General features: G+C 40.0%; 1 protein-coding gene across 3 annotated transcripts in view; it reads right to left on the bottom strand.

Moving 5' to 3' along the window:
* The window catches only part of cdh23 (cadherin-related 23), a 619,519-nt gene that overhangs the window by 408,978 nt on the left and 190,873 nt on the right, over positions 1–19,668 (bottom strand). For all 3 annotated transcript variants that reach the window (XM_061910729.1, XM_061910730.1, XM_061910731.1), the window contains exons 7-8: positions 301–495; positions 87–215 (exon numbers count right to left, since the gene is read on the bottom strand). In XM_061910729.1, the coding sequence (XP_061766713.1) occupies positions 87–215; positions 301–495 (324 nt within the window). The remainder of the gene's footprint in view (positions 1–86; positions 216–300; positions 496–19,668) is intronic.

The raw sequence follows: 19,668 nt of genomic DNA, 5'->3' as shown, positions 1-19,668 counted from the left end.
GGAAAATACAATACTTTGGTAACAATTCACAGTTTGCAAAAAAAGACAATAAAATACAAATCAGGAAGTGTTTTTGTTTTACTTACCAGTGGAACGTCTTCTTCTATGTTGGTACTGTAGGGCAGATTGGTGAAAATAGGGTCCATGTCCTGGACGTCTGTGATAGTGATAGCCAAGTTGGCGAGTCGAGACAGCGGTCTTATTTTATCTTGATCCTAACCAAAACCAAACACACATTAATAATTATTACTGGGTTGTATCAGTGTTCATGCTTGTAGGTCATGTTGCTTATAGGCTAACCGTGGCATTAACAGTAAGCTGGTAGGCTGAGGTAGCCTCAAAATCCAGAGGTTTGATGACTGTGACGGTTCCTCGGGCTCCGTCGATGCTGAAGAAGGAAGAGGGTGGCTGGAAGGAGAAGAGGACACTGCCTCCAGTGCCCTGGTCTGGATCCGTAGCATTGACCATAAAAACTAGTTTGCCCACTGGTGTATTCTGAAAATCACATACAAGCAGACATACAGACAATAACTGACATTGAAAAAAAGCCAACAGCAAATACATAGTTTAGACATAATCAGACCATTTGTCCCTCAAGCTACTCACATTAACAATAACCAGTAATAATCATTTTCTTGCATTGACTCATGACTAACTGTGTAGTTTACGCACACAATGCAACAACAATTCTACAGAGATCTTTTTTGTCAACAAACACAAAACAAACGTCTTTAAACGTAAGCCTTGACTATTGTTGTTTGTATCAAGTATTAGTGTGAAGCTTGGCAGATATGGTTCACAATGTCAACTCACATTTCTATTGGTCTTAGTCATGGTCAATGCCTTAAAGCTGACAGACAAACAAGAGGAAGCTGTGAAACGATACAGAGGGTTCCAGATAACACTGGTCTCTAAGTTTTATTCACATAATTGTAACATTATCGTAAAAACAGTTCACACAAGAATATTTGCTGATACAAGGGATAATATATCCAAACGTGAACATCAGTATCACTATATTTTGCAATACCTTTAAAGGTGACTGGACTGTGTGGTCTAAGTGTTGAATACCCTTCATCAACCTATAATAAACAAACTTTTCAAGCAACCATGTTCTTTTATAATGAAAGTACTAATTGCTCTACCACCAACATGATAGGAATCTAACAAGATTATGCCAATTGCAGAATTTATTGTCTGCCCTTTCAAAACATGTCCAATAACTCAAAACACAATTGTCTTTATAAAGCACTTGTCACAAACAAAGGGATTTAAGTACAAATAGTTTTCCACAGTGAGAGTTTAGGTCATGCACACACATAAGGAGCAACAGCAACTTATGTCTTATTCAATTACATTGAAACAAGTCTGAAAACAACTGAAGTAACTAAACCTGTAGGAATTTATCCATGAAATAGAATAGTGCTGCGAAGGTACAATTATAATGACAATAAACAAAAACAAATAAAAACAACAACAACAAAAATATAAATACATATATATATATATATATATATATATATATATATATATATATATATATATATATATATATATATATATATATATATATATATATCCATCCATCCATTTCTACCGCTTATTCCCTTTTGGGGTCGCGGGGGGCGCTGGCGCCTATCTCAGCTGCAATCGGGCGGAAGGCGGAAATATATATATATATATATATATATATATATATATATATATATATATATATATATTTCCCTCGGTTTGACTGTGCAGTTTTCAATATTTCAAGACTATGAAACCGCACCGTTCTCTGTCTCTTCACATAACATACATCTGGCATTCAGTCAAACATTCGGTCCATTACTGTTCTGCTTTTATTTTGTTACTTGCCTCTTTTTGTGTTTATTTTTCTATGCTCATTCATTTCTGGTCGGAGGTGGTTTCGCCTGTTCCTCATTGTACTCAACCCCCCTTCTAATACTACGAGTCTGCCACGAGTAGACACAGGGTTGTTGCTAAGCCTCATCAACATTCGCCTGTACTGCAATTTTGACTTCCATTGGTATCGACTCAATCAATGATCAATCAATGTTTATTTATATAGCCCTAAATCACAAATGTCTCAAAGAACTGTACAAACCATTACGACTACGACATCCTCGGAAGAACCTACAGTTTTTCCTTGTGTCTTCTGGTGCTGATTATGGCATTTTTTTCCGTTTTTGCTTGTTGCCCATTTTAGTACTGTAACTCCTGTTTTGGAAAGCTTCTTATTTGATTTTGTTGTTAGTTGCCACTTTTTTGGCGGGGTGCAAAAAAAAAATTGCATCTCGAGCCGACAGCAGGCGAGGACAAACAGCGGTCCTGACCAAGATGGCGGCCAGGAGGCAGAGCATGCAGCAGAGCGGAGAGGCGGGGCACGCCTGGAGCGACACTGCAGCCATCAGAGTCAGGTGCGTACACAACACACCTGCTCTCAATCCCTGCATCTGCTGCTGCAGCATAAAAAGGGAGAGGGAGGAGCAATCGTGGCAGAAGTAGGAGAGGAAACGACCACCGGCAACAAAGACCACGAGAGCGACGAGATCGACCCGGAACAAGATGAGCGGAAGACGCAGCCACCGGCCACCAAAAGGTGCGCCGCGACGAGCAGGAAGAAACGGCGCACTAGAAATTGGCGAAACCGACAGGCAGGAAAATGTGTTTATTGAAATAATAAACCAGAGTCAAAACTGCTACAATGCGTCTTGTATCGATGGTCACAACAACCCACACGATGACGGCTGGAGACCTGTCACATACACATCTATACGATCAATAAATAGACTTGTCCAGACGGAAACAGCGTATTTGCATAAACTCTGTCATCTTTCTCTACACACCAAACTTAACACAATAACAAAATGATGCTGAACGCAAGCAAAAACCCGCGTCTCTTGCCTGAATTAACGACGAGGTAGGATTACTTCTGTGACTCACATTAGAATGTAAGACAAGACAATATCAGGAGAATGTCCACAAGGAGTCTCTCTTGTTCTTTTGGTATTGTGACGGTGAATGTGCGGGGAATCATTGTTCTCAAAAAGTAGTGGTTTGCTTGTTTACATGACACTGACAATGATTTTCCTACTCTGAAATTGAAACAATAAAATAATTTACCAATCCAAACTAAAAAACTTTAGTGTAATTTTTAGTATGCTATATACTGACTCGAATAGTGAAAAATTGTGCTTTTGAGTCTCCAACATGTAAGTTTTGTCTTTTAGGCCATTTCCCTTAAATGTATCAGTCCGTATTTTGACATCTAAATGTAAACAGCTCCTCATTGTATTGTTCCATCAAATGGAAACAGAAGAAAAGAGTGTGGAGACATGTCTGTTGCAATAATGTCAAATACTATAGCTGAATTATGTGCAGCTGGCGCATGCTTGATTCCTGGGTCAAAACCAGATTGGTAACAATTTGGATCGTTAACATCAGGGGTGTCCACCGTACACAAAAGTCAAAGCATGCAGGAGCCATTTTGATATGTTTTTATTTTGTAAAAAAAAATGCTTACAAAGAGCCATTATATATATTTAAAGGCCTACTGAAATTAGATTTTCTTATTTAAACGGGGATAGCAGGTCCATTCTATGTGTCATACTTGATCATTTCGCCATATTGCCATATTTTTGCTGAAAGGATTTAGTAGAGAACATCCACGATAAAGTTTGCAACTTTTGGTCGCTAACAGAAAAGCCCTGCCTTTACCGGAAGTCGCAGACGATGATGTCACCCGTTGATGGCTCCTCACATCCTCACATTGTTTTTAATGGGAGCCTCCAACAAAAAGAGCTATTCGGATCGAGAAAACAACAATTTCCCCATTAATTTGAGCGAGGATGAAAGATTCGTGTTTGAGGATATTGATAGCTAAGGACTAGAAAAAAAAAAGAAAAACGCGATTGCATTGTGACGGATTCAGATGTTTTTAGACACATTTACCAGGATAATTCTGGGAAATCCCTTATCTTTCTATTGTGTTGCTAGTGTTTTAGTGAGTTTAACAGTATCTGATAGTCGGAGGAGTGTGTCCACGGGTGTGTTGACGCGCAGTGTCTCAGGGAAGTCGACGTCAGCTTTATGGACGGTTGCAAGCATAGCTGATATCCGGTAAGAAGCGACTTTTTACCACAATTTTCTCACCGAAACCTGCTGGTTGACATTCGGTCGGGATCCATGTTCGCTTGACCGCTCTGATCCATAGTAAAGTTTCACCTCCGGGAATTTTAAACAAGGAATCACCGTGTGTTTGTGTGGCTAAAGGCTAAAGTTTCCCAACTCCATCTTTCTACCTTGACTTCTCCAATATTAATTGAACAAATTGCAAAAGATTCAGCAACACAGATCTCCAAAATACTGTGTAATTATGCGGTTAAAGCAGACGACTTTTAGCTGTGTGTGTGTGTGCAGCGCTCATATTTCCTAACAGTCCGTGACGCCACGCGTACTCATCATTACATGACGTTTTCAAAAAGAAACTCCCGGGAAATTTAAAATTGCAATTTAGTAAACTAAAAAGGCCGTATCGTCTGTGGGGCGGCATAGCTTGGTTGGTAGAGTGGCCATGCCGCAACTTGAGGGTTGCAGGTTCGATTCCCGCTTGTGCTATCCTAGTTACTGCCGTTGTGTCCTTGGGCAAGACACTTTACCCACCTGCTCCAAGTGCGACCCACACTGATTTAAATGTAACTTAGATATTGGGTGTGACTATGTAAAGCGCTTTGAGTCACTTGAGAAAAGCGCTATATAAATATAATTCACTTCACTTCACATGTGTTGCAATGTTAATTTTTCATCATTGATATATAAACTATCAGACTGCGTGGTGGGTAGTAGTGGGTTTCAGTAGGCCTTTAAAGACAAAACAAAAAGTTAACTTTGTGTTATAGGTGACGGAATACATTATTATTAGGTTTTTCTGATTTTTGTAAGAGCATTACAACTCTTTGTTTTTTTCTGGCATTTGTATTGTTCTTTTTTTTTGTTTGATTTTATTTCGACATTATGCTGCCTGAGGCACACTTTGGACAACCCTGGTTTAGATGCTGCAGGGCCAAAGAGTTCAAAGCAGTTCAAGGAACGTTCAAAGCTTTGCCGGAGAAGCACACACAAGTGTCATTGTGTGCCACAGTTGCATTATTGAGGTTAGCAGGTTGATATGTGAGGGTGGGAATCATCTCTGAAGTGTTATTAGACTCTAGGGTTTCTGATGCCCGAGAACAGGATTACATTATCTATCGTCTGTTTGCATTTATTCATTTCACTGTCCTTTTAATCTCAATTTGAGGCTGAGAAAGTCACAACGACCTGCTTGCAAAAACAACATATTTCAACACATAACACAATCAAACGAGGCCGCCTTTGAAAAATCACATTCAATAATGTGTGATTGGCTATCAGTGTATTTATGTGTTGTACAGTAAATGCCACTTTGAGTCTGTGATAATGTAAAGAAACATTTGTCAGTGGAACCCATTTACCACCGGTTCTTATTGATGGATTTTCTCTCAAGTCCTTGTCTTCCACCATAGTCGCACACCTCTTGAGGTGTGCGACTATGGTGGAAGACAAGGTGTGCGACGGCGCTAATGGCTATCAAACATTACCTTTCGCCAGTTGTCAGTGACCTCACGATCCAACCATTGATTGTACTTTTCTGATAGAGAGAGCAGGTCAATAAGGGTGACGAGGCAGAAAATGCTTGACAATGAATACCTCTGTTTGTATTAGCCCCGGGAGACTCTCCAATCACACCTCTACAATGAAGTGTACACAATAGACTATGTGGAGCGAGGGATGATTGGAAATGTGCCTGTGTTGAAAAACACACTGTGTATGTCACTGTCTCTTAATTCACCAGCGCAAAAGTCAATCGGTTAGGCATGTCTCATATATTACTCTAAGCCTGCACAGAGGTGCGCTGCGGTTGAATTGATCTACTTCCTTTTGGAAACCGAGAGCTTAGTAGAGAGACATTTGAAGAGAGATGAGGTGAGTCCCCTGCTGTGACTTGTGTGAACAGCACTGCAGACGTTGTCCTTACACCGTTTTTGTGAGGTGCTCCTTCTTATTTGTGCTATCCCAGCTGACTGGTCACCAGCCGAACCATTATTCACACTTACATTGACAACTATGAAAAATCTAGACCTGGAGTGTCAAAGTCATTTTAGATCAGGGGCCACATGGAGAAAAATCTACTCCCACGTGGGCCAGACGGGTAAAATTACGGCCCATCCATCCAATTTTCTACTGCTCGTCCCTTTCAGGGTTGCGGGGGGTGAATTTAGGCAGAAGGCGTCGTACACCCTGGACAATTCGCCACCTAGTCACGGCCTGAAAACTTAAAAATAAAAACAACTTCAGATTGTTTGTTTTTTTGTTTAAAAATAGAACAAGCACATTGTACAAATCATAATGTTGTTCTTTGTTTGTTTTTTACACTTACATGTTGCATTTAATAGTGTTCTATCTTTATTTATTTTGCTGCTGTGTTGGATCCGCTTTGGACTAGACTCTCGTGGCTCTGTTGGATCCATTATGGAATGAACTTTCACAGTATCACGTTAGACCCGCTCGACATCCATTGTTTTCGTCCTCTCCAAGGTTCTCATAGTCATCATTGTCGCCAACGTCCCACTGGGTGTGAGTTTTCCTTGCCCTTATGTGGGCCTACCGAGGATGTCGTACTGGTTTGTGCAGCCCTTTGAGACACTAGTGATTTAGGGCTATATAAGTAAACATTGATTGATTGATTGATTGATTTGTCGTTATTTATATATTCAGAATACATTGTGATTATGTTCATCAGTGAACTCATTGGTGTTAATTTTTCAATATATCAAGATAAAACAATTATATCAAAATCAAATTACAATATGTTATTTGTGCAGTTTGATCATTTTCCTCGATTGATGTGGTACAAAGATACAACAAATTGCTATTGCAACATCCAGAGGACAGATTTAGAACAGCTGTTTCTTTCATTCAAACATTTCAGGTTAATTTCTATAATTAGCAAATTTATCCCGCGGGCCGGATAAAACCTGTTTGCTGCCCTGATCCGGCCCTCGGGCCGTACGTTTGACACCTCTGATCTAATTAGCCCAACATGCATATTTTCGGAATGCGACAGGAAACCTGAAAACACTCTAACACAGAGACGTCGAAAGGAAGATTCCAACCGGACTGTGCAGTCAAAATGCTGGCAAACATGCTAACCACTAGGGGTGTGGGAAAAAATCGATTCGAATACGAATCGAATCGTTTACGTTGTGCGATTCAGAATCGATTCTCATTTTTTAAAAATCGATTTTAATTTTTTAATTTTAATTTTTTTTTATTTTTTAATCAATCCAACAAACAACTACACAGCAATACCATAACAATGCAATCCAATTCCAAAACCAAACCTGACCCAGCAACACTCAGAACTGCAATAGACAGCAATTGAGAGGAGACACAAACACGACACAGAACAAACCAAAAGTAGTGAAACAAAAATGAATGTTATCAACAACAGTATCAATATTAGTTATAATTTCAGCATAGCAGTGATTAAAATCCCTCATTGAGATTATCATTAGACATTTATAAAATAGTAAAAAAGAACAATAGTGTCACAGTGGCTTACACTTGCATCGCATCTCATAAGCTTGACAACACACTGTGTCCAATGTTTCACAAAGATAAAATAAGTCATATTTTTGTTTTGTTTAATAGTTAAAACAAATTAACATTTTTGCAATCAGTTGATAAAACATTGTCGTTTACAATTATAAAAGTTTTAAAAAAAAAAATCTACTACTCTGCTAGCATTTCAGCAGACTGGGGTAGATCCTGCTGAAATCCTAAGTATTGAATGAATACAGAATCCTTTTGAATCGGAAAAATATTGTTTTTGAATCGAGAATCGAATCGAATCGATATATTATCAAATCGTGACCCCAAAAATCGATATTGAATCGAATCCTGAAACACCCAAAGATTCAGAGCCCTACTAACCACCGTACTAATCTGTCACAGTCGTCATCACAATTTTTACCATCCACTGTCAGGTACTCATGATAACAGGATATGGTTTTACAAATTCAAATTCAACGAGGCCCTATAAACCGAGGTGCACATCGGGGACATGTGGTCAGGGTGAGAAAACTGTGGCAGAGTCTCCTTTGACATAAAGATGATGAAAACAGAATAGTAAACACAATAAATAAATGTAAGTTGTGTTCTTAAAGCTGTAATAAATAATGTTTCTGTGTAAATTGTCATGATCTCACATGACAGCTTACACATTTTTTTACAATGAAATTCCTGTAATTATGTATTCTTATTAAAAAAAAAAGTTAGTTATTTTAATTTTTCATCGCTCATATGTTTTTCACATCCTGTTAGTCATCACAGAGGCACCGCTACAATAGGGCTGTGATTACGCCTACACGGCTTTACAAGGTTCATTGTACTGCCCAGACCACATATTCAATGGTCCATTGTTGTTTTTCTTTACCTGTTTCCTGGCTGGCAATCAGACAATCAGACAATCAATCAATAGATCAATGTTAATTTATATAGCCCTACATCACGAGTGTCTCAGAGGGCCGCACAAGCCACAACGACATCGTCGGCTAAAGAATCGCACATCAGGGCAAGGAAAAACTCAAACCAATGGGACAATAAGAAAGCTTGGAGGGGGCCGCAGATGTGGGAACCCCACCCCTAGGCGACCGGTGCAATGGACGTCGAGTGGATCTAGCATAATATTGTGAGAGTACAGTCCATAGTGGATCCAACAAAACAGGAGACCTCTCATCATCATTTTGCTTCATACCTCAAGGTGCTGCATAGCTTTCCCAATGCTTCCTCTACCTGGTTACTTTAGTGCACTCCCCTGCTGCACTACTTTTGTTGTTTTTTCTCTTACAAAAGGAGTTTCATTTTTACTCTGCTGGCCGTTTCTGTACTCAGGGGTCCGGACCAAGGCAATTGCAATGGTTAGCTGCCTCAGACAGAAAATGTCCTATTTGCTTTCCACTGTCATAAAACATGTACATTATGTGTGTATGTGAATGGACAGACAGGTGCATGATTATACAAATGTTATGGGTCAAAGTGGGCCATAGAATAGACAAAATGTACTCCTTTATTGATGTAACCACAACTGCAGAGGCACATGGCAAGTCCACCTTGTGGACCTCACCTTAGATTACCGAATGAACAAAGGGTAACAGAACTGAATACAGTATCATCTATTCCTGTGATGATTAATTATGTTTGTCTCTGGAGTGCCTGGTGGAATAATTGTGGCAATGAGGCTCCATCCAACACTTGTTTAGTCCATTAACATGCCACTACATTGATGATAGGCATGAAGCCAAATATGTTGAGACTGGAGAATAAAGACAAATTATGCTCCCATGATGCACGAGGTAAAAGCGTATAATTAGAGGGGCAATGTTTCACTTTAAATATGCAAATTGTCCAAATGACTATTAGCAGTAGAGTCAGTTTAATGAGAGACTCATAGAAACAAAGCCAAACACGATTACAAAACAAACCACAGACATATTTTGTTGCAAAATCCCATAGTGTTGCTAAAATTAACACATTAACAAATTAAAAATGGGATTAATCACATGTTTGAATTGCGATTAATCATGATTAAGCGTATGTGCATAGTTTAAATTTCCTTTTAAAAAGTGTTAACATAAATGCAATTTTATTGCCAGAATGTCATGCATGAACATTTGGTCAATGTTTTACTTGAATGTTCGCCATTTATTTGATCTGAATCTGAAGAGTTGTAATCTGAAGCTCCGTCACGGTGTATTTTGAAGCGAAATGTACTAGAGAGCAAACAATTAGAGAGACAATGTTTCACTTTAAATATACAAATTGTCCAAATGACTCTTTGCAGTGGAGTCAGTTAAATGTGAAACTCATAGCAAAAAAGCCAAACACGATTACAAAATAAAACACACACATATTTTTTTGCACAATCCCATAGTGTATATAAAATTACCATAATAAAAAAAAAAAAGGGATTAATTACACTTTTCAATTGTGATTAATCACAATTAGACGTATGTGCATAGTTTAAATTTCCTTTTAAAAAGTCTTAACATACCGTATTTCCTCTAATAGCCGCCGGGCATGTAATGTACGCCCGCCTTGAATTACGGCTGGGCAAAACTCTCTCCCCAAATTAATAAGTGCATGCTTACTTTTACCGCCGAGCCAAATTTGTGACATCACGAGTGGCCCTTCCCCTGCTGTCATTCGATGACAGCAGAGGAGATTTTCTGCTTCTACTGTGTGTAAACCAGGGGTCTTGTTCCACAGCCACACAGATCACACTAATGGCTGTTATATAAAACAACTTCAACACTCTTAATAATATGCGCCACACTCTGTGAACCCACACAAAACACATTTCTGGAGAACATATGCCCTGCAACACACCACAAACGCAACACAACACCTGCGTCCAAGACTCCTGGCTACACCATCCATACACCCGCTGGTGTGGGTTCACAGAGTGTGGCGCATATTAGTAAGAGTTTTAAAGTTGTTTATATCACAAACTTCAGTGTAAAAGGTATGGCTGTTGACCAAGTATGCATTGCAATCTCGTATAAGAAGCAGCGAAATGCATGCATCTGGCCGGCACGCAGACAGCATGGTGTAAAAGTGGGCGCAATGACATGCTGTAAGGCAGTGGTCCCCAACCACCCGGCTGCGGACACAGAATAATTTTATATTATTGTTTTATTTTAATCACACTCAATTTTTTTACTGCATGCCATTGATAAGCCCAGGGGTGAGAAGAGGTTTTAAAATGAGTAGCACCTGCTTACTTTTACCGCATGCTTTGAATAAGCGCAGGAGTGAGAAGGGGTTTTAAATTCATTAGCGCCCCAGCGGCTATTCAAGGAAATACAGTAAATGCAATTTCATAGTCAGAATATCATGCAAGATCGTCTGGTAAATGTTTTACTTGAATTTTTGCCATTATTTGATCTGAACCCGAACAGTTTTAATCTGAAGCCCCGTCGCAGTATATTTTGTAGCAAAATGTACTAGAGAGCACACCAGTCGAGTCACCTCACAAATTTTAGCACAAACGTACGCATTGGCCTGATTTTGATTGATTGATGGAGGCTTTTATTAGTAGATTGCACATTACAGTACATATTCTGTACAAATGACCACTAAATGTTAACACCCAAATAAGTTTTTTAACTTGTTTGAGTCGGGGTACACGTTAATCAATTCATGGTAATTCATGGTGATTACGGACCTGAGTCACCTTCTCTGTAACCATCCACCGGTAAGTTAAAGGACTATGTTGGTCCTAAATACATTAAGTGGTTAATATGCGTTGATACAATCATTTTTTATAATTTTTGTAATATTATGTTCAATTTGACTGCACTGATACAAACAGATTTAATAGATTTCTAGTGTCAAGATATGAATGTTAACTGAGATACCCTCATAACATTATATATGTTTATTAATTGGTTTGCTATAAAAACCAGTATGAACTGCCTGTCATAAACTGTCAGATTATTCTATCAAAATTAAACATATCTTGTTCCTATTGTATCGATTTGAAACGGAAATCCAAAGATGGACATTACAAAAAAAAAAGGTGACAAGCCCAATTTTTGTTGATGCACTGAAATGTGTCTTAACCATAGAAACAAAAGGCTTTGGAACCAAATAACGTATGCCAATGCCTCTCGTGGGTTGCTAGTTGAGTTAGTTTTTGGTGAGGAAGGGCTGTCAAAAGTGATTTTTTTTGTTTACTTAGAACATGGTTGACTGATGAAAGCCATGAATAATACAATACTTTTTTTGTAAAATAAAAAATATTAAAGATATGGTGATTAACAGGGGTCCAAGTCAAGACCACTGCTGTTCACAGAGGCACCGCCACAATAGGGCTGTGATTAGGCCTGCAAGGCTTTACAAGGTCCATCGTACTGCCCAAACTGCCTGCTCTGCTTCCAACCAAGCCGCCATCCGGTAATTTTACCAGCTCTGCTTACCCCCTTTTCATTGCATGCCTTTTCACAGTGTCAGCCCCCTCTATGACAACCTCCCACCTGTGGTGCCTTGTCAGACTTGTTCGTTTTGATGTATTTGAAGTCAAGTGATGCATTTTTAAAAGTAAATCATTATAGAGGTTGGAGTGGTGTAATTATATTAAAGGGGAAAATTATCACAATTTCAGAAGGGTTAAAACCAATAAAAATCAGTTCCCAGTGGCTTATCTTATTTTTTGAAGTTTTTTTTCAAAATTTTACCCGTCCCGGAATATCCCTAAAAAAAGCTTTAAAGTGCTTGATTTTCGCTATTTGCGAAGCCACTGTCCATTTCCCTGTGACTTCACATAGCGAAGCCAATACAAACAACGTGGCGGTTACCACAGCAAGATATAGCGACATTAGCTCGGATTCAGACTCGGATTTCAGCGGCTTAAGCTATTCAACAGATTACGCATGTATTGAAACAGATGGTTGGCGTATGGGGGCAGATAGCGAAAACAAAATTGAAGAAGAAACTGAAGCTATTGAGCAAATAGCTATTGACGCTATTCGGCCATGAATGTCTGTCTTAGCATCGCCGGTAAAATGTGCAGCCCAAACGATCAGGACTTTCGCATTGACACTGGAGTAACCTAAATCCGTCGATTGGTAAGTGTTTGTTTGGCATTAAATGTGGGTGGAAGGAAACGCTGGATGTAAATATAGTTTCAAATGTACATACAGCTAGCCTAAATAGCATGTTAGCATCAATTAGTTGGCAGTCAATTAGCTAACAGTCATAAATATGTCTGATTAGCACATAAGTCAACAACATCAACAAAACTCAACTTTGTGATTTCGTTGACTTTATCGTTGGGAATGCATCTGCTTTGAGTGTCGCAGGATATCCAGATATTCTTGCCATCTCTGTGCCATCTCTATCGTAGCATCGCCGGTAAAAACCAAACGAGGGACTTTCGCATCTCTTGACACTGGAGCAACTTAAATCCGTCGATTGGTAAGTGTTTGTTTGGCATTAAATGTGGATGGAGAGAAAGGTTGGATGCAAATATAGTTACAAATGAGGCATAATGCTGCAAAATGTACATACAGGTAGCCTAAATAGCCTGTTAGCATCAATTAGCATGCCGTGCTAATCGATGCACATTCTACGTAAATCAACTTGAATCCGTCCCTGATCGTGTTGTTACACCCTCCGACAACACACCGACGAGGCATGATGTCTCCAAGGTACGGAAAACAGTCGAAAAAACGGAAAATAACAGAGCTGATTTGACTTGTTGCATTTAATGTGGTGGAGAAAATGGCGTTGACTACCTAAGTGACGTCACGTTCTGACGTCATCGCTCCAAGAGCGATAAATCGAAAGGCGTTTAATTCGCCAAAATTCACCCATTTAGAGTTCGGAAATCAGTTAAAAAAATATATGGTCTTTTTTCTGCAACATCAAGGTATATATTGACGCTTACATAGGTCTGGTGATAATGTTCCCCTTTAACACTGTGTTAAAGCAACTTAACATAACTTTTACTGAGCAGCAGAGGCCAACATGTGCCTGGAAATTCACCAGTGCACCCCTCGATTGAATCCAGCAGCCCACTTTTTGTAAACCTTGTATGTTTTAGAAATTAACTGTCATGAGCCTTATCTAAAAACCAGGTAAAACACAAAGTAATACAAAATGGTCCCTATATCTGTGATGTCATTTACAGCAATGGTTAGGATTTCATTGTGTGCAGCTCTGGCAAAAGGCCAAAGCTAAAGACTGACTTGAATTAATCATAGAGGTGACATAAAAAAACATATTTCACATTGGAAATTAGCCTTTCAATAATTCACAGCTTTTGAAACAAGACAGAGTGTCTTTCTTCCACATAAATCCAACAGTATATGGAGAAAATTCTACATCAAAAGTGATTTATATCGAGTGAAATACCTTGGCTAAAAGCCAACAAGTAGTTTAGCTAAATGTAGGTTATTTGTATATATTTCTACATTGTCAAAAACACATGCTTGAGGCCAATTTTAATAAACATTACAGCATTTACGTCTAAAAAGATCCCGTAGACAGCCAAAAAAAAAGATGTCACATGACTGCGTGGGCCAGTCAGGTACAATCCTACAAAAATGAAAACTGTATTTATTGCAAATACTTCCTTTAATAGGTTACTTCATGTCACCCCATGCCTCAGGCTCAGAGGAGACATAGACTTTAAATCACATGCCAGCACGGATGCATCCACATGCTGATAGAACAGTTCAGCTAATAAAAAAAGATGCAGGGAGGGATGGTTGTGACAGGGCTTCCTTGGGAGACTGTGCCTTCCCATGGGCTCCTGCACCGAGCTGTGATATTGAGATGAGCTGTGGCTGATCTCTGAAACCTATCCTTCAGAGCTCTTTAACCTAAACAGGCCCAGGGGTAAAATCTGGGTATCCGGTGGCTTTCCACCAGTAAGGCACTAAGCACAGTTGGCTGCAAAATGTCGGCTGATTCACAATGACAATGTACTGACAAACAGTGTGTGCTTTTCTTCAGTCCATTCACAATGTCATTTGAAATTAAATAACTATTATTTATAATAAACCTTAATTATCCATCCATCCATTTTTCTACCGCTTGTCCCCATTAAGTATAATCAACTTAATTAAATTAACATAATTATTTTCCCCCGCGATGAATAAAGGTTTCTGAATCTTAATGTTACCATTAAGGAGTTGAGTTTTGTCTGTTTTGTTAGTTGTTTTGAGTTTGGCCGTGCTGTGTAAAAAGAATACATCACATTAAAGGCCTACTGAAATGAGATTTTCTTATTTAAACGGGGATAGCAGGTCCATTCTATGTGTCATACTTGATCATTTCGCGATATTGCCTCATTTTTGCTGAAAGGATTTAGTAGAGAACATGGAGGATAAAAGTTCACTGATAAAAAAGCCTTGTCTTTACCGGAAGTCGCAGACGATGACGTCACAAGGGTGAGGGCTCCTCACGTCCTCACATTGTTGATAATAGGAGCCTTCAGCAGCAAGCGCTATTCGGACTGAGAAAACGACAATTTCCCCATTAATTTGAGCAAGGATGAAAGATTCGTGGATGATGATATTGATAGCGAAGGACTAAAAAAAAAAAAAGGCGATTGCATTAGGACGGATTCAGATGTTTTTAGACACATTTACCAGGATAATTCTGGGAAATCCCTTATTTTTCTATTCTGTTGCTAGTGTTTTAGTGAGATTAAATAGTACCTGATAATCGGAGGGGTGTGTCCACGGGTGTCTTGGGGCCAGTGTCTGAGGGAAGTCGACGGCAGATACAAGGACGGCGCAAACTCCACAGATCTCCAGTAAGAGGCGACTTTTTAACACAATTTTCTCACCGAAACCTGCCGGTTGACAAGTTGTCGGGAACCATGTTCGCTTGACCGCTCTGATCCATAGTAAAGCTTGACCTCCGGGAATTTTAAACAAGGAATCACCATGTGTTTGTGTGGCTAAAGGCTAAAGCTTCCCAACTCCATCTTTCTACTTTGACTTCTCAATTATTAATTGAACAAATTGGAAAAGATTCAGCAACAATACTGTTTAATTGCACGATGAAAAGACACGACTTTTAGCCGCAAATGGTGCTGCGCTAATATTTCCTGACAGTTCGGGACGTCACGTGCAACAAATTCTACGGGAAATTTAAAATTGTCATTTAATAAACTAAACCGGCCGTATTGGCATGTGTTGCAATGTGAATATTTCCTTACTGATATATAAAATATCAGACTGCGTGCTCGGCAGTAGTGGGTTTCAGTAGGTCTTTAAACACAATTTGTAACAAAGGAGCGCTACCAACCTATTCCAAACATGGCACTCAATTCTTCAAGTACACAACCTATTATGATTGTATAACATTACAGTTAAAGGGGTTATATCATGATTTTAAATGTACGTTTAAAGGGTCCCTGATATCAAAACCAACTTTTCTTACCTGCTGGTACCTGCTGTTGTGTATGTGGGATTTGCGTAAGTCCTAAAAATTTGAAATCAAACAGCGGAGGAATTGCAGAAATATTCATAATATAATTTTGCCTTCCTACTTCTGCCAAACGAGCCATTTGGAATTTGCACAACCTGTTACGTCGCCAGTTAGGGAAAATGTCACTGGATTATCCATATATGGTATAAATGTAGGCAGCACTGTGGCACATGTGCCTCACAATACGAAGGTCCTGAGTAGTCCTAAAATCAATCCTGGGTTCGGGATCTTTCTGTGTGGAGTTTGCATGTTCTACCCGTGACTGCGTGGGTTCCCTTCGGGTACTCCGGCTTCCTCCCACTTCCAAAGACATGCACCCGGGGATAAGTTGATTGGCAACACTAAATTGGCCCTAGTGTGTGAATGTGAGTGTGAATGTTGTCTGTCTATCTGTGTTGGCCCTGTGATGAGGTGGCAACTTATCCAGGGTGTACCCCGCCTTACGCCCGAATGCAGCTGAGATAGGCTCCAGCACCCCCCGCAACTCCAAAAGGGAATAGCGGTAGAAAATGGATGGATGAATGGTAGCATTTAAGTCTCACCTTAAAACTCATTTGTATACTCTAGCCTTTAAATATACCTCCTTTTTAGACCAGTTGATCTGCCACTTCTTTTCTTTTTCTCCTCTGTCCCCCCCTCCCTTGTGGAGGGGGACTGGTCCGATGGCCATGGATGAAGTACTGGCTGTTCAGAGTCGGGACCCAGGATGGACCGCTCGTCGGGACCCAGGATGGACCGCTCACCTGTGTATCGGTTGGGGACATCTCCCCGCTGCTGATCCGACTACGCTTGGGATGGTTTCCTGTGGACGGGACTCTCGCTGCTGTCTTGGATCCGCTTTGAACTGAACTCTCGCGGCTGTGTTGGAGCCACTATGGATTGAACTTTCACAGTATCATGTTAGACCCGCTCGACATCCATTGCTTTCGGTCCCCTTGGGGTTCGGGGGGGTTGCCCACATATGAGGTCCTCTCCAAGGTTCTCATGGTCATCATTGTCACTGGCGTCCCACTGGGTGTGAGTTTCCCTTGCCCTTATATGTGTTCTTCCGAGGATGTCGTAGTCGTAGTGGTTTGTGCAGTCCTTTGAGACATTTGTGATTTGGGGCTATTTAAATAAACATTGATTGATTGATGGTAAACATGTATTCAGAGTTTCTTACGCGCCTCCAACATTGTAGTCCACAAGCTCCTTCTTTTTCTCTATCCTCGTGTTAAAGTAAAAGTACCAATGATTGTCACACACGCACACACACGCACACACGGTGTGGCAAAATGATTCTTTGCATTTGACCCATCACCCCTGATCACCCCCTGGTTGTGGGGCAGACTGGTTCATGCATGCATATTCATCCTCCGCTGTTGCCATTTGTAATACAAAGTAGCGTATAGTTCGAATTTATGTACAGTCGCGATTAAAAGTTTACATACACTTGTAAGGAACATAACGTCATGGCTGTCTTGAGTTTCCAATAATTTCTGCAACTCTTATTTTTTTATGATAGAGTGATTGGAGCACATACTTGGTCACAAAAAAACATTCATGAAGTTTTTTCTTTTGTATGAATTTATCATGAGTTTACTGAAAATGTGAACAAATCTGCTGGGTCAACAATACAGCAATGTTAATATTTGGTTACATTTCCCTTGGCAAGTTTCATTACAATAATGTGCTTTTGGTAGCCATCCATAAGCTTCTGGCAAGCTTCTGGTTGAATTTTTGACCACTCATCTTGACAAAATTGTTGCAGTTCATGTGCTGGTTTTCTGACATGGACTTGTTTCTTCAGCATTGTCCACACGTTTAAGTCAGGACTTTGGGAAGGCCATCCTAAAACCTTAACTTTAGCCTGGTTTAGCCATTCCTTTACTGCTTTTGGCGTGTGTTTGTGGTCCTGTTGGAACACCCAACTGCGCCCAAGACCCAACCTCCGGGCTGATGTTTTTAGGTTGTCCTGAAGAATTTAGAGGTAAACCTCCTTATTCATTGTCCCATTTAACGCACCAGTTCCATTGGCAGCAAAACAGGCCCAGAGCATAAAACTACCACCACCATGCTTGACGGTGGGGATGGTGTTCCTGGGATTACAGACCGCACCTTTTCTCTTCCAAACATATTGCTGGGTATTGTGGCCTAACAGCTCAATTTGTGTTTCATCTGACAACAAATGGACACAAATAAGACCTTCTAGACCAGGGGTCTCAAACGTTATTTTGCGGCCCGCACTTTGATATGACAATTTAATGTATGTGCGGCCCGCGAGTTTAATATGAATGGAACTTGACAGCGTCATACTTCCCAACGTTCCAATTTTCACGAGAGTCCTCTTAACATCAGGGTATCCAGTCTCTGGTAATCCCTGCTGATTTTTACCCTAACAAATATACTCAGGGGGTGCCACAATGTCACTGTTCTTAGCGCCCTTTGAATCTTGTACAGACAGCGTGCAAACCTATTTGATTGTTACATTTGGCTGAGCAGTACCCATTGGTGATGTTGCAAGACATATTTGGTCAACAGCTACACAAGTCACACTGAGGGTGGCCGTAAAAAAAACTTTAACACTGTTACAATAATGTGCCAGACTGTGAACCCACACCAAACAAGAATGACAAACACATTTCAGGAGAACATCCGCACCGTAATACAACATAAACTCAACAGAACAAATACCCAGAATCCCATGCAGCCCTGACTCTTCCGGGCTACAATACACACACCCACGCTACCACCAACCCGCCACACCCCCACCATCCCTACTTGCGTTGGTGGAGGTTGTGTATATTGTAGCCCGCGAGAGTTTGGGCTGCAAGGTGTTCTGGCTATTTGTTCTCTTGTGTTTAAGTTGTGTTAGGGTGTTCTCCCAAAATGTGTTTGTCATTGTTGTTTGGTGTGGGTTCAAAGTGTGGGGCATATTTGTAACAGTGTTAAAGTTGTCTATACGGCCACCCCCAGTGTGACTTGCATGGCTGTTGAGTAAGTACGTCTTGCCCTAGTGGATGCATTGGGCTTTTTTTTTAAAATGTGTGAAAATGGAAAAAGATGAGGGAAAAATACATATTTTTTGTTTTAATATGGTTTCTGTAGGAGGACAAACATGATACAAACCTTCATAATTGTTAGAAATCCCACTGTTTGTTATAGATCCTTCACTGATGAGAGTATTTGGCGAGCACCGTTTTGTCCCACTATTTTCAGCGGCCCTTGAACTCACCGTAATTTGTTAAAATGTACAACTTTTTCTGACGCTGCTAAAGAAAGTCGTGTTTTATGCCCCTCCGTCTTTGTATAAATTTGTCCGCCAATTTTTTTATGCTGTGCATGAATGCACATAAGAGACCTTTGTTGATGTTATTATTGAAGTGCTAGCCAGGCATATTTGGTCACTGCATGACTGCAAGCTAATCAATGCTAACGTGCTATTTAGGCTAGCTGTATGTACTCGTGTGTTGGTATATTTGATCTCATTTAACTTACTTTACTTATGTCCTCGGGGTATTTAATTAATATTTTTATGTCTCATGACACATTATCTGTATGTATTTATTGGCTGCATTTCTGACAGTTGTTTGTGTGTCGTTA

The sequence above is a fragment of the Nerophis ophidion genome, linkage group LG09, assembly GCF_033978795.1.
Source record: "Nerophis ophidion isolate RoL-2023_Sa linkage group LG09, RoL_Noph_v1.0, whole genome shotgun sequence".
Classification (NCBI taxonomy): domain Eukaryota; kingdom Metazoa; phylum Chordata; class Actinopteri; order Syngnathiformes; family Syngnathidae; genus Nerophis; species Nerophis ophidion.
Note: the sequence above shows the minus strand (reverse complement) of the source record. Positions and strands in the feature narration are given on the sequence as shown.